At 38.1% G+C, this 21,936-nt stretch overlaps 1 protein-coding gene across 1 annotated transcript in view; it reads right to left on the bottom strand.

Annotated features, from left to right (window-relative positions):
• Window positions 1-355: 355 nt before the first annotated feature.
• The window catches only part of USP18 (ubiquitin specific peptidase 18), a 51,699-nt gene continuing 30,118 nt past the window's right edge, over window positions 356-21,936 (bottom strand). Inside the window, 5 exon segments of the mRNA XM_032844399.1 lie at window positions 356-839; window positions 10,298-10,335; window positions 11,575-11,624; window positions 12,641-12,772; window positions 21,277-21,444. Coding sequence (XP_032700290.1) covers window positions 808-839; window positions 10,298-10,335; window positions 11,575-11,624; window positions 12,641-12,772; window positions 21,277-21,444 — 420 coding nt within the window. The 3' untranslated portion in view covers window positions 356-807.

Below are 21,936 nucleotides of genomic sequence, written 5' to 3'. Positions count from 1 at the left end.
TGGATAATCTTTGAACCTTGAGCCTTGCCTTTTTCAGCCATGCCATTGTGTATGCTTACCCATATACATGAAATATCCTCCATCCTAACCCCCTTTCCAGATTCATCGCTTCTCCCATGGCCCCACAATAGAAGTATTTCATTGTCCTTTAACTCCTGAAGCACAAACCCTCTGTATTTAATGTATATTAATCACCCCCCCATTAAACTGCAAACTCCTTTTGAGAAAAAGAACTTTATTCACAATCGTGCCTAGCACGCTATTTTAAGGAGAGTAGGTCATCAGTATGTATTTGTCACATAAATGAATAGCAGTGACAAAACATTTGACTTTTATAGAATTGATATGTGTTCTAAAATAGTTTTAAATTATAAACAAAAATCATATTCTACCAGTACATACCAGTACTGTCACAGTAGCTGTAAAATACTGAAATACCTCCCTAACATTGCCCTTTGCCCCCTGAATGCCTCCCACTGCCATTGTAAGCCTGGTTTCTCCTCCCCTAGGAGCATCTGGACTCCCACACTACCCTAACTAAAGAATTAATATCTTCCACAGCAAGGAGCACTCTCTTCCCCAGCCATATGGCCAACGGTCTAGAGGTGGAAGTATCTATTCTGACTGATCAAGAACCCTGCAAAGTTACTGTTAAATTACCCCTTATTATAAACAATTTACACAATTTGAAAACGAGGCTTCTCACTGCAAAATTTCATGGAAGAGTCAACAGATCCAGGGATAGAGAGGAAAATGAAATTCTGTCAGTCTCTGAAGTTTTAGAGTACATCCATTAGGACTCAATCTTCATGTAAACCAGAAGATAAGCAGTTTCTCTCCTAGAAGAAAAAAATGCAACAGCATAACAGAAATGAAACATTCATAGTTAATTGACACATTACTAATTCATGATAGGACAAGCATCAGAAGTTTCTGGTTGTTGAATCAAGTCTTCATCTATCCATGACCACAGAGGGGAAAAAATGGGTAACCTGGGAAAATAGCAACTAAGCTTCTATTAGTTGATATCTGTATCGGGGGTTGACAAACGACCAGGCCACAAGCCAGATCTAACCCTGTTCTTGCAAGTAAGTTTAACTAGAACACAGCCACACTCATTCATTCATGTATTGTTGTGGCTGTTTTTGTGGTACAAGATCAGAGTTGAGTAGTTGCAACAGAGACTACATGGCTCACAAAACCCAAAATGTTTACTATCCTGTCCTTTACAGAAACAGTTTGCCAAACCCTGATCTAAATAATGAGAGAATCACTGACAACCAGAAAGAGATAAAGAATGGGAACCAAAAGGAGATGTTCAGAAGAAAGAAAAGACAAAGATAAAAAGTAGAAGATTGTGAGAGGATTTCAAACAAAAATTTCACCTAACTCATTATTTTTCAAGTGATAAGGTCCACTACTACAGCTGAAATCATTTCAAATACCACCTCTGGTATATAATGTCACCCCAAATCCAGAAACTCAATGGAAAAACTTACAAAGTCTCTCTGCTTTAACTTCATCTGGAGGCAGAGGAGTAGGGGACCCTAATTTGATCCAGTCCTTGGAATTCAGCTAAAGAGCTATCAAATCATTCTCTTTTTTTTTTTAATTTAAGTTCAATTAGCAAAGGTATGGTACATCATTGGTTTTTGATGAAATGTTCAGGGATTCATCAGTTCAGTATGACACCCAAGGCTCATCAAATCATTCTGAACACCTGTGAACTCAACTGGAGATCTAAGAAAAGAAGTGCTGCAATTCTACAAATTGAAAAGTGACCACTTTTTTGCAAGGTAGGAGGAGCAGAGAAGTGAATCTGAGGCAATATATGGGAAGATAAGCCTCAGGGGAAGGGAGCCTCCATAAGCTGGCTACCAAAAAGTTAAATAAGCAACAGTGTGTAAAATCAGAATTTTTAGAAGTCTGTTCCACTGGGAGATGTCCCTGCTGAAAGGTGCTCAGGAGGCAAAGCCAGGCAGAATCCCAGGTCAAACAATATGGTCTCATGATCCCTAGGGTCACAGAAAGAACAGGGAGCCTGAGTGTGGCAGAGTTCCAAGCATTGCAGCAGGGAACCTGGCTTCAAACAGCGAGCCCAGGAGTGGTTTTTCTGCTTGGTGTTGCCATAAACCTTGAACCACTGCATGGCTGGGGGACCATTCTCGAAGCAGGAGCCCAGAAAAAGGCAGAACTGCAGCAAGACCCCCCTTCCCTGTCCTGGGAGGAGCAGCATATGTGTGTACCACAGGAATCTGTGAAGTTTCAAGAGGGGTCACATGTCTGAGATTAAAATGCTCCATCACAGGCTAGGTGAGCACTGCAGACAGAAACCGGGGAGACAAGAGTGATTGCTTTTCCCTGATGGTGCTCTGGGGAGTAGGGGGTGCAATTTTCAGCTCCAAGGCTGGAGATCAGGTTGCCGTAGTTTTCATCGTCATCCCCCCAATCAGCATTGAAGCCTTCAGGAGAAAAAAATCCCACATAGAGCAATCCAGAACTATTTATACTGAACCTAGCCCCCTTTGCAAGGAGGCACAATACCACCCAAGCAAAGACACATGAGAATCAGTGCAAAATGTCCCTCCCCCAGAATATCAGCAAGAACATCTGGCTAATACCAACTTTACTTATCATACAGAACTGCAAAACTCCAGTGCTAGGAGAAAACAGTATTTAGAATTCATGGGTTTTTCTCATGATTCTTTAGTTTTTCAGTTTTAAATTTTTCCTTTTTACCTAATTTCTTAATTTATTAACTCTTTTTCTAGGTCTTTTTTAATTGATATTTTTACAGTTACATCATATATATTTATCATTTTTGACTGCTTTCATTGTATTCAACTTTATTTGTGTATATATATATTTTTTTCTTTCTTTACAATCTTGGGATCTAGTTTCTTCTGACAAACAGACCAAAATACACCCAGGATCTAGTTTATTATTCTGTTCTGTTCACCTTCTGTTTAATTTTATTGTTTCTTTTATTATTTTTATTTTTTTAATTTTATTTTTTCAGTGTTCCAAGATTCATTATTTATGCACCACACCCAGTGCTCCATGCAATATGTGCCCTCCTTAAGAGAGCCCAGATACAGACCCACAACTCTATAGTCAAATAATCTTCAACAAAGCAAAAAAAAAAAAAATAACCAGTGGAAAAAAGACAGTCTCTTCAATAAATGGTGCTGGGAAAATCTATAAAGAACTCCTCAAACTCAACACTCAAAAAACAGACAATCACGTCAGAAAATGGGTAGCAGACATGAACAGATGCTTCTCCAAAGAAGACAAACACATGGCTAACAGACACATGAAAAAATATTTCCTTTTTCTTTTCTTTTTTTTTTGGTTTCTAATTTCTTCTGATTTGTTTAGTGTATATCTTTCTGGAATCACTATTGCTATTTTTACCTTTTCTGGTCTCTTTCATCTATTCTTCTCTGGACATATGACAATGCAGAAGAACTCAACCAAAAAAGAGAACAACAGACAGTACTCACTGCCAGGGATTTAAGATGTCAGAATCAGAATCTGATAATAAAACAGAACTAGAATGATAATAAAGATACTATGGGTCTTGAAAAAAGCAAAGAAGATATCAGAAAATCTCTTTCTGGAGAAACAGAAGAATTAAAATCTAATCAGATTGAAATCAAAAAAGGTATTACTGAGATGCAATACAAAATGGAGGCTCTAACTGCTAGGATAAATGAGGCAGAAGAGAGACTCAGTGATAAAGAAGAAAAAATTATGGAGAATAGAAAAGCTGAAAAAAAGATGAACAACTATTGGATCACTAGGGAAGAATTCAAGAGATAAGTGACACCACAGAGAAAAACAATACTACAATAATTGGGGTCCCAGAGGAAAAAGAGACAGAAAGGGGGAAGAAGGTTTACTTGAGCAAAATATAGAGGAGAACTTCTCTAACTTGAAAGGAAACAGGCATTCAAGTCCAGGAGGCATAGAGAATTCCCCTCAAAAATCAACAAAAATAAGTCAACATCTTAATATATAATAATGAAGCTTGCAAATTTCAGAGGCAAACAGAAAACACTGAATGCAGCTTAAGACAACAGATGCTTAATCTACAAGGATAGAAACATAAGGCTGGCAGCAGACATATCCTCAGATCCAGCAGGCCAGAAAGGACTGGAATGATACATTCAACATGCTAAAGGGGAAAAATATGCAGCCAAGAATACTTTATCCAGCAAGTCATTCAGAGTGGAAGAAGTGATAAAGAGTCAAAACAAAAAAAAAAAAAAAAAAAAAGAGCCAGGACAAACAAAAACCAAAAGAATCACTAAACCAGACCTGCAAGAATCATTAAAGGGGATAATTTAAGCAAAGAGAGAGCCCAAAAGTAACATACACCAGAAAGGAAAGATAATCTAGAGAAACAGCAACTTTATAGGTAATACATTGGCACTAACTTCATATCTTTCAATAATTATTCCCAATGTAAATGGACTAAATGCTCCAATCAAAAGACAAAGGGAATCAGAAAGAAAAAAAAAAAAAAAACACAAGATCCATCAAAATGCTGTCTATAAAAGACAAATTTTAGACCCCAAAACACCTGCAGATTAAAAGTGAGGAAGTGGAGGGGCACCGGGGTGGCCCAGTCATTAAGCATCTGCCTTCATTCAGATCAGGTCATGATCCCAGGGCCCTGGGATCGAGCCTTACATCAGGCTCTGTGCTCAGTGGGAAGCCTGCTTCTCCCTCTCCCACTCCCCCAGTTTGTGTTCTTGTTCTCTCTCTCTCTCTCTCTCTGTCAAATAAATAAATAAAAATCTTTTTTTCTTAAGTACCACCAGGGAAATTCAAATAAAAACCACACTGAGATACCACCTTACACCAGTTAGAATGGCCAAAATTAACAAGACAGGAAACAACAAATGTTGGAGAGGATGTAGAGAAAGGGGAACCCTCTTACACTGTTGGTGGGGATGCAAATTGGTGCAGCCACTTTGGAAAACAGTGTGGAGATTCCTCAAAAAATTAAAAATAGAGCTTCCCTATGACCCAGCAATTGCACTACTGGGTATTTAACCACAAAGATACAGATGTAGTGAAAAGAAAGGCCATCTGTACCCCAATGTTCATAGCAGCAATGGCCACAATTGCCAAACTGTAGAAAGAGCCAAGATGCCCTTCAGTGGACAAATGGATAAAGAAGATGTGGTCCATAAATACAACGGAATATTATGCCTCCATCAGAAAGGATGAATACCCAACTTTTGTATCAACATGGATGGGACTGGAGGAGATTATGTTGAGTGAAATAAGTCAAGCAGAGAAAGTCAATTATATGGTTTCACTTACTTGTGGAACATAAGAAATAACATGGGGGACATTAGGAGAAGGAAGGGAAAAGTGAATTGGGGGAAACTGGAGGGGGAGATGAACCAGGAGAGACTATGGACTCTGAGAAACAAACTGAGGGTTTTAGAGGGGATGGGGTAGGGGGATGGATGAGCCTGGTGGTAGGTATTAAGAAGGGGATGTATTGCATGGAGCACTGGGTGTAGTACATTAAACAACAAATTTTGGAACACTGAAAAATTAAATAAATTATAAAAAATTTAAAAATTTAAATAAGTGAGGAAGTGGAGAGCCATTCATCATGATAATGGAAATCCAAAAAAGCTGGAGTAGTCATCCTCATAGCAAACTAGATTTTAGACCAAAGATATAATAAGTGATGAAGAAGGACACTATATCATAATCAAAGGGTATATCTAACAAGATCTAGCAACTGTAAATATTTATGCCCCCAGCATGGAGCAGCCAATTAATAACAAAATTAAAGAAACACAATAATAACAATAATATGCGACTTTAACACCCCACTCACAGTAATGGGCATATCATCTAAGCAAAAGATCAACCAGAAATCAAGGGATTTGAATAACACACTGGACCAGATGGATGTCACTGATATATAGAGAGCTTTCCATCCTCAAGCAACAGAATACACATTCTGGGACATTCTCCAGAAGAGATGACATATTGGTTCACAAATCAGGTTTCAACCAGTACAAAAGACTGGGATTATTCCCTTCATATTTTCAGACCACAGTGCTTTAAAACTTGAACTCCAGAAAATCTGGAAGGTACACAAGTACATGGAGGTTAAAGAGTATCCTACTAAATATTATTAATGGATCAATCAGAAAATTAAAGAAGAATTTTTAAAAATTCATGGAAACAAATGAAAATGAAAATACAACTGCTCAAATCTTTGGTATGTAGCAAAGACAGTCCTAGAGAAAAGTACATAGCAATACAGACCTTTCTCAAGAAACAGGAAAAGTCTCACATATACACGCTAAATGTACACCTAAAGAAGCTAGAGAAAGAACTGCAAAACAAAGTCTAAAACCAGCTGGAGAAGAGAAGTAATAAAGATTAGAGCAGAAATCAATGATACAACCCAGACATGCAAGCCCCCTTTCCAATGTTCTTGCCCCCCTCCTCTCTGAGTTCCCTTGTCCCCTCCCCTTCTGAGGGTAGTTCCCAAGCTGTAAGCCTCTGGATGGTCTCATGCTGTGAGGTTCTTCCCCTCACAAGCAATCCTGTTTGAGCCACACCCAATAAATCTTGTTGTGTGTTACTGCCAAAAAAAAAAAATCAATGATACAGAGATTAAAAAAAAAAAAACAGTAAAACAGGTAAGTGAAATCAGGAACTGGTTCTTTAAAAGGATTAATAAGATTGACAAACCCAAAGCCAGACTTATCAAAAGAGAGAGAGAAGGAGAGAGGCCCCAAATTAAGAAAATCATGAATGAAAGAGGAGAGATCACAACCAACACAAAATAAATACAATTTTAAGAATACAGAGCAATGGGGGTGCCTGGGTGGCTCAGTGGGTTAAAGCCTCTGTCTTCGGCTCAGGTCATAATCCCAGGGTCCTGGAATCGAGCCCCATATCAGGCTCTCTGCTCGGCAGGGAGCCTGCTTCCTCCTCTCTCTCTCTCTGCCTGCCTCTCTGCCTACTTGTGATCTCTGTCAAATAAATAAATAAAATCTTTTTAAAAATTTTAAAAAAAAGAATACAGAGCAATGATATGCCAACAAATTAGGCAATCTGGAAGAAAAGGATGCATTCCTAGAAACATATAAATTACCAAAACTGAAACAGGAAGAAATAAAAAAAAAAACCTGATCGGACCTATAACAAGCAAGGAAACTAATGCAGTAATGAAAAAACTTCCCAAATAACAGAGTCCGGGGCTGGATGGCTTCCCAGGTGAATTCTACCAAACATTTGAAGAAGAAATCATTATTCTTCTGTTTCAAAAAATGGAAATGTAGGGAAACTTTCAAACTCACTATAAGAGGCCAGCATTACATTGAGCTCCAAACCAAAGACCCCATCAAAAAGGAGAATTACTGACCAATATCCCTGATGAACATGGATGCAAAAATTCTCACCAAGATACTAGCCAATAGGATCCAAGAGTACATTCAAAGGATTATTCACCAGGACCAAGTGGGATTTATTCCTGGGCTGCAAGCGTGGTTCAATATCTGCAAATCAGTCAGTTGATATACCACATTAATAAAAGAAAGGGAAAGAATGATATAATTCTCTCAATTGATGCAGAAAACACATCTGACAAAATACAGTATCATTTCTATATTAAAATTAAAACTCTTCACAGTATAGGGATAGAGAGAACAGACCTCAATATCATAAAAGCCATCCGTATGGCAATTCACAGACCTGTACCCCTGGGGCTAATAATACATTATATGTTTATTTAAAAATTTAAAAATTATATTAAAAAAAGCCATCTGTAAAGAGCCCACATTGACCATCATCCTCAATGGGGGAAAAACTGAGAGCTTTTCCCCCATGGTCAGGAATATGACAGAGATGTCCACTCTCACCACTGTTTTTCAACATAGTACTAAAAGTTCTAGCATCAGCAATCAGACAACAAAAAAAAACAACTAAAAGGCATCCGAAACACCAAAGAAGTCAAACTTTCACTCTTCACAGATGGCAGAATACTTTATGTGAAACTCCCAAAAGATTCCACCAAAAAACTGCTAGAACTGATATGGGAATTCAGCAAAGTGGCAGAATTAAAAAAAAAATGCACAAAAATTCATTGCAATTTTGTACAGTAGTAATGAGGCAGCAGAAAGGGAAACCAAGGAATCTATCCCATTTCCAATTGCACCAAAACCAGATAAGATACCTAGGAAAAACCTAACCGAAGAGGTAAAGGATTTGTACTATGAAAACTATAGAACACTTACGAATGAAATTAAGGAAGAAACAAAGACATGGAAAAATGTTCTGTGCTCACGGACTGGAAAAACAAATACTGTTAAAATGTATATGCTACCCAGAGAAATCCATCCATTCAGTGCAAATCCTATCAAAATGCCACCAGCATTTCTCACAGAGTGGGAACAAATAATCCTAAAATGGGTATGGAACCAGAAAAGACCCTGAATAGCCAGAGGAATGTTGAAAAAGGAAACCAAAGCTGGTGGCATCACAGGCTGGATTTCAAGCTATTTTACAAAGCCGTAATCATCAAGACAATATTTTATTGGCACAAAAACAGACACATAGACCAATGGAACAGAATAGAGAACCTAGAAAAGGACCCTTATCTCTATGATCAACCAATCTTTGACAAAGCAGGAACAAATACCCAATGGGGAAAAAAAAGTCTCTTCCATATGGTGCCAGGAACATTGGACAGTCACATGCAGAAGAATGAAACTGGACCATTCTCTTACATCATATGCAAAGATAAACTCAATGTGGGTGGAAGACCTAATGTGAGACAAGAATCCATCAAAATCCTAGAGGAGAACACAGACTGCAACATCTTTGACCTCAGCTGCAATAACTTCTTGCAGACACATCCCCAGAGGCAAAGAAAACAAAGGCAAAAATGAACTTTTGGGACTTCTTCAAGATAAAAAGCTTCTGCACAGCAAAGGAAACAGTCAACAAAACAAAGAGGCAACCCACGGAATGGGAGAAGATGTTTGCAAATCACATTACAGATAAAGGGCTAGTATCCAAGATCTATAAAGAACTTCTCAAACTTAACACCCCAAAACCAAATAATCCAGTCAAAAAACAGACAGAAGATATGAACAGACATTTCTCCAAAGAAGACATACAAATGGCTAACAGACACATGAAAAACGTTCAACATCACTAGCCATCAGGGAAATTCAAATCAAAACCACACTGAGATAACCATCTTACACCAGTTAGAATGGCAAAAATCAACAAGGCAGGAAACAACAAATGTTGGCAAGGATGTGGAGAAAGTGGAACTCTCTTACACTGTTGGTGGGAATGTAAGCTAGTACAGTAACTCTGGAAAACAGTATGGAGGTTCTTCAAGATGTTAAAAATAGAGCTACCCTCCAACCCAGCAATTGAACTACTAGGTATTTACCCCAAAGATACAGATACCGTGAAAAGAAGGAGCATCTGCACCCCAGTGTTCATAGCAGCAATGTCCACAATATGTGGAAGGAGCTGTGATGCCCCTCAACAGATGAGTGGATAAAGAAGATGTGGTTCACCTCTTACAATGTTGGTTGGAATGCAAGTTGGTGCAACCACTTTGGAAAACAGTGTGGAGATTCCTTAAGAAATTAAATATAGAGATACCATATGACCCTGCAATTACACTACTGGGTATTTACCACAAAGATACAGATGTAGTGAAAAGAAGGGCCATCTGTACCCCAGTGATCACAGCAGCAATGGCCAGTCACCAAACTGTGGGAAAAAACCAAGATGCCCTTCAACAGATGAGTGGATAAAGAAGATATGGTCCATATATACTATGGAGTATTATGCCTCCATCAGAAAGGATGAATACCCAACTTTTTTATCAACATAGATGGGACTGGAAGAGATTATGCTAAGTGAGATAAGTCAAGCAGAGAGAGTCAATTATCATATGGTTTCACTTACCTGTAGATCATAGAGAATAACATGGAGGACATTAGGAGAAGGAAAGGAAAAGTGAATTGGGAGAAATGAGAGGGAGATGAACCATGAGAGATTGTGGACTCTGAGAAACAAAGGGTTTTGGAGGGGAGAGGAGTAGGAGGTTGGGAGAGCCTGGTGGTGGGTATTATGGAGGGCACGTATTGCATGGAGCACTGGGTGTGGTGCATAAACGATGAATTCTGGAACACTGAAATTAAAAATAAATAAATAAATAAAAAGAAGATGTGGTTCATATATACCATGGAATATTATTCAGACATCGAAAAGGATGAATACCTGCCATTTGTATTGACAGGGATGCAACTGGAGGGGATTATGCTAAGTGAAATAAGTCAAGCAAAGAAAGTCAATTATATAATATATAAATAACATAAAATATAATATATATTATATTATATATGAATATATATAAATAAATTATATATTATAAAATATAAATATATGGTTTCAGTCAGATGTGGAACATATGGAATAGCACTGAGGACCATAGGGAAAGGGAAGGAAAACTGAAGGGGGAGAGATCAGAGAGAAAGACAAATCATTAGAGACTCTGGACTCTGGGAAACAATCTGAGGGTTTCAGAGGGAAGAGAGGTAAGGTATGGGGCAGCTGGGTGATGGATATTAAGGAGGGCACATGTTGTGATGAGCAATGGGAATTATATGCAACTAGTGAATCTGAACACTACATCAAAAACTAATGAAGTACTATGTTGTGGCTAACTGAACCTAATTTTTAAAAAGATGAAAAATAATAAAACTTTCATCCTGTGGCACCTGGGTGGCTCAGTCAGTTAAGTGTCTGCCTTCAGCTCAGGTCATGATCCCAGTGTCCTGGGATCAAACCCTGCATCAGGCTCCCTGCTCAATGGAGATTCTGCTTCTCCCTCTGCCAGCTACTCCCCATGCTTGTGCTCTCTCTCTCTCAAATAAATTTTAAAAATCTTTTAAAAAAAAACTTAATCCAGCTTTTTTTCTCTAGCTGCCCCTCTGTAGTCATTGATTTTTAAAAATACATTTATAGCTATTTACTAAATGCAAGCCACTATATTGGCCAAAGAAAAAGAGAAGAAAGATCCTTAATCCCAAATAGCTCATGGTCTAATATAAAATAAAGTTATACATACAAACAGTTACAAACAGGGTTTGTTTGTTATAAAGGACATATGCTAAAAGTGCAGGACAAGCATATGAGAAAACCCTACAAATCTAGCATCAATCAGTGAATGCTTTACAGAGTAGGAAAAGCCATGAGCAGAGATATTAAAGCATAAGTGGGTGTTTGCCCCAATAATAAATTAGGAGAGGGAAAAACAGACCAGGAACTGCAAGTGCAAGCCACTGGAGGATATGATGCTGGCAAGCTAGTTATACTTTAGTATTATTGGCATCTAAATTGTGAAAAATGCATGGTACGGTGAGATGTAATGAGAGATGAGGCTGAACAGTCACTGGGGAGATATCCAAATACAAGTGGAAGCTAAATCCATAAGTTTCATACAGTAAAAGAACCCTGCGTAAACTCATTTGGTTTCCATCACTCAAACACTTCTCTTACCAGCGGTAGTTATGATTTCCATAAGTACACTGGATGTCTTCCCAGGATACCTGGAAGTACATAAATAGATGAAGTGAAGCATCCAGCTAACATATGTTAAGCACCCAGAGAGAATGGGGTGCTACAATGTACCCTTCCTCACTCATCCAGACAAACCCACCCCTAAGTACCTCTCAAGGCCTGGATCATTCAGTGATAGGACGCCATGTTTACGAAGGCACTTTTAGTACCCTGTTCCCTCTATTTAAACTTGATTGTGCTTGGTTCTAACTTACATATATCTAACTCTTCTTACTTTTCTTAAGTCTCCCACAAAGCATGAAGACACCAAAAACCTAGACACTGAGCTAAGTGAACTCTCAGAAGGCTATACACCGAATGGGTACTTCATGCAGAAAAGGATTTTAAGCAGAATCAGACCTAAAATTGAACAAACTGATGGTTGCCAGGGGAGAAGCAGGGATGGGCAAGAGAGGTAAAAGGGAGCGGAAGATACAGGCTTCCAGTTATGGAATGAGTAAGTCACAGGAATAAAAGGCACAGTATAGGGCACCTGTGTTTCTCAGTCAGTTAAGCATTTGACTCTTGATTTCAGCTCATGTCATATTCTCAGGGTCATGAGGTCAAGCCCCACATAAGGGCTCTGTGCAGAGCCTGCTTGGGATTCTCTCCCTATGCCCCACCCACTTGCTCTCTCTTTCTTCCTATCTCTCTCTCTTCCTCTCTCTTTTCTTAAAAAGAAAAAGGTACAGCATAAGAAATATTATCAGTGATACTATGATAGCATTGTACAGTGACAGATGGTAGCTACACTTGCAGTGAGCATAGCATAGTGTATGAACTTGCTGAATCACCATATTGTACATCTGGAACTAAGGTAACATTGTGTCAACTGTACTTGAATTTTTAAAAAGCTTTTTATAAAGAAAAGGACTGTTTAAAGGCCCTACGCAAAGAGAGAACTGGCCCACAATGTGTGTTGACCTCGAGGACCCATCTAGTCCTGTCAAAATTTGTTACAGGTGGCTAATCCAGGACAAGAGGAAATTTTGGACAATGTTCTCACCCAAGAAACATTGGAATCGTTGAAGCAGAACCATTTTCCATCCACAGAATTCTGGATATAGGCACAGTAATGACCAAAGTCAGCTGCCCCCACATGGGCAATCACAGCAAAGAGCTCATACTGTCTTCCAAGCTGGAAGGACATAAGGTACAAAATTATTCACCCATCATGCTTCCTTTTCTAACTGTAGTCTAGAATAAAGAAACATTATTTCATCACATTGTGGGCACTAGTACTTCAAGGGGGCTAGAAAATAGTCTTTGAACTAAAAAATCTCACGATTAATTAAGCCACAATTATAATGCCATGCACCAAAAAAGGAGAAGAAATAATCATCTGAGAAAAGCTCCCCAGAGAAGACATGCTTGAATTGATCTTGAAGGATAAACAAGACTAGCAGACAAGTTCTAAGTAGGGGATATCCTCAAATAGGCCCCAAAATTCCAAAGACTTGGCAGCACAGCACAACAGAGCATGTTGAGGAAATGGGAGGCATGGAGGGTGCTGGGAAGTCACAAGATATGTGGTTACAAAGGTCAAGGCAAGAATTAGAACTTTAGGGGCACCTAGGTGGCTCAGTTGGTTAAGTGTCTGTCTTTGGTTTAGGTCATGATCCAGGGGTCCTGGGATCGAGCCCTGTGTCAGGCTCCCTGCTCAGTGGGAAGCCTGCTTCTCTCTCTGCCCCTCCCCCTGCTCGAGCTTTCTCTCTCTCGCTCATGTAAATAAATAAAATCTTTTTTAAAAAAAGAATTAAAATTTTATTTTTTTTATACTTTAGAGTTTTTATTTAAATTCCGGTTAGTCACACAGAAAGGATATGGTGAAGAAACAGTAAATAAAGCCTAAGCCAAGCAGGAGAAGAGAAATAATATAGAGCAGAAATCAGTGAAATAGAAACTAGAAGAGCAGAACAGATCAATTAAACTAGAAGCTGATTCTATGAAAGAATTAAGAAAATTGATAAATGTCAGGCCAGACTTAATCTAAAGAAAAGAGAAAGGACCCAAGTTAATAAAATCATGAATGAAAGGTGAGAAATAATGACCAATACCAAGGAAATAGAGAAAATTATTAGACTTATTATCAGCAGTTATATGCCAACAAACTAGGCAATCTGGAAGGAATGGATGCATTCCTGGAAACTTATAAACTACCAAGAGTGAAACAGGAAGACATAGACAATCTAAACAGACCAATAACCAGCAAGGAAATTGAAATAGTAATCAAAAACCTCCCAAAAAGTGAGAGTCCAGAGCCAAATGGATTCCCAGGGGAATTCTACCAAACATTTAAAGAAGAAATCATACCTATTCTCGTGAAGCTGTTCCAAAAAAATAGAAATGGGAAGAAAACTTCCAAACTTCCTCTATGAGGTCTGTATTACCCTGATCCCAAAACCAGACAAAGACCCCATCAAAAAAGAGAATTATAGACCAATATCCCTGATGAACATGGATGCAAAAACAGTGAAGATTGAGCCAATAGGATCCAACAGCACATGAAAAGGATTATTCACCATGATCTGGTGGGATTTATTCCTGGCATGCAAGGGTGGTTCAACATTCACAAATCAATCAATGTGATAGATCATATTAACAAAAGAAGAGACAAGAACCATATTACCCTCTCCACTGATGCAGAAAACACATTTCACAAAATACAACATCATTTCCCGATGAAACCTCTTAAAAATGCAGGGATAGAGGGAACATACCTCAACATCATAAAGCCATCTATGAAAAGCCCACTGCACACATCATTCTCAATGGAGAAAAACCTGAAACCTTTTCCCTTAAGGTCAGAAACATGACAGGGAGGGCCACTGTCACCACTTTTGTTCAACACAGTACTATAAGTCCTAGCCTCAGCAATCAGATAATAAAAAGAAATAAAAGGCACTCAAATTGGCAAAGAAGTCAAACTCTCTCTCTTCAGAGATGACATGATACTTTTTGTGGAAAATCAAAAAAACTCCACCCCTAAATTACTAGAACTAATACAGCAATTCAGCAATGTGGCAGTATACAAACCTATTGCACGGAAATCAACTGCATTTATATACACTAACAAAGTGAATGAACAAAAGAGGAATTAGGGAATTGATTCCATTTACAATAGCACCCAAAACCATAAGATACCTGGGAATACATCTAACCAAGGAGGTAAAGGATCTAAATTCTAGAAACTACCAAATACTTATGAAAGAAATTGAGCAAGACACAAAGAGTTGGAAAAATAGTCCATGCTCCTGGATTGGAAAAATAAACATTGTGAAAAGGTCTGTGCTACCTAGAACAATCTACACTTTCAGGGTATTTCCTATTAAAATACCATTGACATTTTTCACAGAGCAGGAACAAATAATTCTTAAATCTGTATGGAACCAGAAAAGACCCCGAATTCCCAGAGAAATGTTGAAAAAGAAAGCCAAAGCTAGTGGCATCACGATGACCGACTTCAAGCAGTCTTACAAAGCTGATATACAAGACAGCATGGTATGGGCACAAAAACAAGCAAATAGATCAATGGCACAGAATAGAGATCCCAGAAATGGACCCTCATCTCTATAATCAACTAATCTTCAACAAAGCAGGAAAGAATATCCAATGGAAAAAAAGACAGTCTCTTCCATAAATGGTGCCAGGAACATTGGACAGTCACATGCAGAAGAATGAAACTGGACCATTCTCTTACACCATATGCAAAGATGAGCTCAAGGTGGAAGGAAGACCTAATTTGAGACAGGAATCCATTAAAATCCTAGAGGAGAACACAGGCAGCAACCTCTTTGACCTTGGCTGCAGCCAACTTCTTCTGCAACTTCTTGCAGACACATCCCCAGAGGCAAGGAAAACAAAGCCAAAAATGAATTTTGGGGACTTCATCAAGATAAAAATCTTCTGCACCGTAAAGGAAACAGTCAACAAAACTAAGAGGCAATTCAGGAATGGGAGAAGATATTTGAAAATGACATAAATATTTGCAAATGACATGAAGGGCTGGTATCCAAGATCTATAAAGAACTTCTCAAACTCAACACCCAAAAAAACAAATAACCCAGTCACAAATAGACAAAGACATGAACATACGTTTCTCCAAAGAAGGCATACAAATGGCTAACAGAAACATGAAAGTGTTCAACATCACTAGCCATCAGGGAAATACAAATCTAAACTACACTGAGATATCACTTTACACCAGATAGACTGGAAAAAATCAACAAGACAGGAAAAAAGTGTGGGAAAGGATGTGGAGAAAGGGGGACCCTTTTACACTGTTGATGAGAATGCATGCTTAGTACAGCCACTCTGGAAAACAGTATAGAGATTCCTCAAGATGTTAAAAATAGAGCTACCCTATGACCCAGCAATTGAACTACTAGGTATTTACCCCAAAGATACAGACATAGTGAAAAGAAGGGGCACATGCACCCCAATGTTCATAGCAGCAATGTCCACAATAGCCAAACTGTGAAAGGAGCTGAGATGCCCTTCAACAGATGAATGGATAAAGATGATGTATTTCATATATACAATGGAATATTACTCAGCCATCAGAAAGGATGATACCCCCTATTGGCATTGACATGGATGGAGCTGGAGGGGATTATATTAAGTGAAATAAGTCAAGCAGAGAAAGAAAATTATCTTATGGTTTCATTCATAAGTGGAACATAAGGAATAGCATGGAGGACCACAGGGGAAGAAAGGGGAAACTGAATGGGAAGAAATCAGAGAAGGAGACAAACCATGAGAGACTCTGGATGCCAGGAACCAACTGAGATTACAGAAGGGAAGGGCTTGGGGATTGAGTAACCCAGTGATGGGTACTAAGGAGGGCACATATTGCATGGGTCTTATATGTAAACAATGAATCTTGGAACACTACATCAAAAACTAATTACGTACAGTATGGTGGCTAACATAACATAATAAAAATAATAATAAAAAATTTAAAAATAAAAAAAGGGAAAAAACCACCGTGAGTTTTGACACGGGGAAAAAATAATTTTTTTCAAAAATAATTGGTTATGAAGTGCCTGGGTGGCTCAGTTGGTTGAATGCCTGACTAGTGATTTTGGCTCAGGTTATGATCTCAGGGTCTTGAAAGAACCCCACGTCCTTCTCTGTGCTCAGCAGGGAGTCTGCTTGAGATTCTCTCTCCCTCTTCCCTTCCCTCTGCTCATGCGGTCTCTCTCTCTCTCTCTCTCTTCCTCCCTCAAATAAATAAATAAATAGATAAAATTTTAAAAAGCAAACAAATCTAAATATTGGCTGGGCATGAATGATATTATGAAATTATGAGATGCACTGTTGGTGGGAGTGAAAACTGTTATAGCCACTGTGGAAAACAGTATGGAGATTCCCCCAAAAAGTTAAAAATGGAGCTACTCTACAATCCAATAATCACATTACTGGGTATTCACCCAAAAAAATACAAAACACTAATTCAAAGTGGTATATGCCCCCTGATGATTATAGCAACATTATTTACAATAGCCAAGATATAGAAACAGCCCAAGTATCCATCAATTGATGAATGGATAAAGATGTGATATACACACACATACACACACAATGGAATAGTATTCAGCCATTAAAAGAATGAAATTTTGCCATTTGCAACAATATGGATAGAGCAAGAGAGTATAATGCTAAGTGAAATAAGTCAGTCAGAGAATGACAAATACCACATGATTTTACTCATATGAAACAAACTGAGGGTTTTAGAGAGGAGGGTGGGTGAGCCTGGTGGTGGGTATTAAGGAAGGGCACATATTGCATGGAGCACTGGGTGTGGTACGTAAACAATGAATTCTGGAACACTGAAAATAAATAAATAAATAAATAAATAAAATAAAATAATAAAAATGATATGTGGAATTTAAGAAACAAAACAAATGAACAAAGAAAAAAATAGGAAAGAGACAAACCAAGAAATAAACTCTTAACCATGGAGAACAAACATATGGTTTGGGTAGGTTGGTAGGTGGGTAGGTGGGAAACGGTTGAAAGAGGTGATGAGGATTAAGAATACCCTTATCAAAAAAATTTTTTTGAAGAGTACACTTGGGGCTCCTGGGTGGCTCAGTTGGTTAAGTGACTGCCTTCAGCTTGGGTTATGATCCCAAAGTCCTGGGATCGAGCCCCACATTGGGCTCCCTGTTCAGTGGGGAGTCTGCTTCTCCCTCTCCTGCTCCCCTGCTTGTGCTCTCTCTCTCTCTGTCAAATAAATAAAACCTTTAAAAAAAGAGTACACTTATCACCATGAGCACTGAGTAATGTATAGAATTGTTAAATCACTATATCATACACCTGGATTTTATATATATATATAAAATATATATATTGTGTAATTATATGTATAATATATAATATAATACTGTATGGTAACTATACTGGAATTAAAATTTAAAATTTTAAATGATAAAAAAGAAATTATGAGATAGAATTGGTTACATCTAGAGAAAGAGAGCTTAGTCTTTAGAAAGACGTAATGAAATACTTCAAATAAAAGGGCAGAGTCTGGGACTTGCTTCAGAATAATCCAGTAGGGGGTTGGAGAAAGAAGAGGGTGAGGATGTTGGTAAAGCTAGATTGGTCATGGGTTTTGATAACGTTTAAACTGCTTGATGGACATGGGAAATCGCTGTGTAATTCTTTGCTATTTTGGTATATATTCAAGATTTTCAATCACAATGTCTTTTTAAGTGGAAAAAAAAATTTTATTTAAATTCAGTTAGCTGGGGCACCTGGGTGGCTCACTCATTAAGCACTTGCCTTCAGCTCAGGTCATAGTCCCAGATCCTGGGATTGAGCCCCCTATCGGGCTGCCTGCTCAGCAGGAAGCCTGCTTCTCCCTCTTGCACTCTGCCTGCTTATGTTCCCTCTCTTTCTGTGTCTCTCTCTGTCAGATAAATGGATAAAATCTTTTTAATTAATTAATTTAATTACCCAAGGTGTATTACATCATTAGTTTTTGATAGAACGTTTGATGATTCATTAGTTGAAAATTTTAAGATGTTATTTCATCTGTTTTGTTTCTTATTAAATGCCACATACAAGTGAAATCATAAGGCATTGTCTTTCCCTGACTTATTTTGCTTAGCATAATACCCTCTAGTTCCTTCCAGATGAACATACAGGAAAGGAAAGAAAAATAAAATAAGATGAAATTAGGGAGCCAACCATAAGAGACACTTAATTCCAGGAAACAAATGGAGGGTTGCTGGAGGGGAGGTGGGTTGGAGGAAGGGGTAATTGGGTGGTGGGCATTAAGGAGGGCACTTGATGTAATGCACACTGGGAGTTATATGCAACTTACCAATTACTAAATTCTACCCCTGAAACTAATAATACAGTATACGTAAACTACATTGTATTTAAATAATTTTCTGGAAAGATATTTCATTATGATATACTTCATAGTATACAAATAGAAATAAGGAAAACTCAAAGAACAGAAAATGAGAATCTTTGAAACATATATGCACTAAATAGGTAAAGAAACCATGTTATATAGGAGCTATTATATTATTAGGCCTCAGTTTTTATTTTTTATTTTTTCAATTTAAATTTCTCATTGTGTTCAGTTAGCCAATATATAGCACATCATTAGTTTCTGGTATAGTGAATTTTTTTTAATTTAAATTGATAGATATATCTCTCTCTCTTCCTTATCTATTCATCTGTCAATGGAATCTCAGCTCTTTCCATAGTTTGGCTATTGTGGACATTGTTGCTATAAACATTGGGGTGCAAATGCCCCTTCAGATCATGATGTTTGTGTCCTTTGGGTAAATACCTAATAGTGCAATTGCTGGGCCGTAGGGTGGCTCTGTTTTTAACTTTTTGGGGAACCTCCATACTGTTCTCCAGAGTGCCTGTACCAGCTTGCATTCCCACCAACCCTTCCTCCACATCCTCACTAACATCTGTTGTTTCCGACTTGTTCATTTTAACCATTCTGACTGGTATGAGCTGGTATCTCATTGAGGTTTTGATTTGTATTTCCCTGATGCTGAGTGATGTGGAACATTTTTTTCATGTGTCTGTTGTAGGCCTCATTTTTAAGATACCAGTTTCTACAGCATGAATAGTAAAGAGCATGAAAAAAAACAGTCCATATATATACACTATATGTATATATAATTCTATATTGCTACATAGATATGTAGCAATATAGAATTGACTATATGTAACATTTCAAACCTAAAAAAAAGATATTTATATTTTTTCTCAGAATTTCCCAGTAAGTTATTAGCTCAGGAAAATTGAATTCAACTTTACTCTGATTAAATTTGGCCGAATGAACTGGCTCTTTTGTTACTATCCTCAAAGTGGGTATAAGCTGTTTTAAAAAGAAAGGTTGGTATTATGTTTAGAACCCAAGATCTTGTGTTTACTTATGTATATATGTATTATCTACTTCATTTAGGAGAAGGCCCTGAATTATGGGTTCCTCCCCTTCTTTACTGCTGTGAGGGTTATGAACAAAGTCCAATACTTAGAAATAATTGGAGTGGGGAGATGAACCATGAAAGACTGTGGATTCTGAGAAACAAACTGAGGGTTTTTGAGGGGGTGGTGAACATGGTGGTGGGTATTAAGGAGGGCACGTATTGCATAGAGCACTGGATGTGATGCATAAACAATGAATCTTGGAACACTGAAAAAATAAAATACAGTTTTAAAAAAAAGAAATAATGTTTTGAGTCTTTTTTATTTAAATTCAATTAATTAACATATAATATTAGTTTCAGAGGTAGAGTTCAGTGATTCTTCAGTTGTATATAACACTTAGTGCTCATTACATCACATGCCCTCTTTAATGCCCATCACCCTGTCACCTCATCCCCTCACCACCTCCCACCCTCCACCAACCCTCAGTTTATTTCCTGTGGTTAAGAGTCATTTATGGTTTGTTTCCCTCTGATTATGTCTTGTTTTATTTTTCCCTCCCTTCCCCTATGTTCACCTGTTTTGTTTCTTAACTCCACATGTGAGTGAAATTATATAATTGTCTTTCTCTGACTTATTTCACTTACTATAATACCCACTAGTTCCATCCATATTGTTGCAAATGGTAAAATTTCATATTTTTTTATGGCCGAGTAATATAGCATTGTATATATGTTCCACATCTTCTTTATCCATTCATCTGGCACCAGCACCCCAATGTTTATAGCAGAAATGTCCATAATAGCCAAACTAGGGAAAGAACTCAGATGTCCATTGACAGAAGTATTTTGAATCTTATAAGAAAAGCAACCACATACAGCAAATGTTGGTGATAGTAGTATGGTAATAACAAGCCATCATTTTTTAATTTAAGAACACATAGGTTTTCATCATTAAAATACTGTTTTAAAAAAATAAATATTTCTTGAACATATGAATGTGTTTCTATGAATCACACCAAGCAGCTGCTGGTGAGTTTTCCTCCCTTTGTGTGCCCCAAGCATGTCCAACATAGGCTGTGATTTATGAGATGCTATAATGGCAAGGATGAGATGACCAAAAGTGCTATGTCTGTTGAGTGCATGACTTTAAGCATCTTAGGGGAAGGGAAGCAAAATCAAGCAGACAAGGGGTCTGAAGAGATGGAGGATGGAAGGGCATTAAGGAGCTTCTCACCTGTTCCTCAGCATTACAGAGGCCTTCTTCAATCACAAGGACCTGACTTAAATCCAAGGTCTGGGGGAAATAGAGTGAGTGGCAAATCTTTTCTGTCTGAGAATTCCTGATGGAGAACCGCAAGAGGTGGATTGTCAAGGTCTGGGGCAAATGGGTCAGCTTCAAGACCTGAAAAAGCAAAATTACTATGGAGATGAAGTCCTAAGGCACATTTCTTGAAATGGGTAGATTTAGAGAAATACCAGGGCCGATGGTGTGTTTTTCTTCTCCAAAATGTATCAGAATGATATAATACAGAATTAAGGGCTCCCATCTGCTGAATCTGTTGAGCTCTTCACAGAAATCATGAGCAGCCATAGGGTTCTGCACAAGAACCAGGAACCACAGGAACTAGAGTCTGCTCTAGAGAGCTAGTCTAACTCTGCATGGAAAACTGCCTGCTGCTTTTGGACTTTGTCTTATCTTTTTTTTTTTTTTAAGATTTTATTTATTTATTTTGTCAGAGAGAGAGAGGGCACACAAGCAGGGGGAGCAGCAGGCAAAGAGAGATCTGAGCAGGGGGCATGGCAGGCAAAGGAGAAGAAGACTCCCCAACGAGCAAGAAGCCCAAAGCAGGACTCAATCCCAGGACCCTGGGATCATGACCAGAGCTGAAGGCAG

The sequence above is a fragment of the Lontra canadensis genome, unplaced genomic scaffold (assembly GCF_010015895.1).
Source record: "Lontra canadensis isolate GAN:19392208 unplaced genomic scaffold, GSC_riverotter_1.0 scaffold153, whole genome shotgun sequence".
NCBI lineage: Eukaryota > Metazoa > Chordata > Mammalia > Carnivora > Mustelidae > Lontra > Lontra canadensis.
Note: the sequence above shows the minus strand (reverse complement) of the source record. Positions and strands in the feature narration are given on the sequence as shown.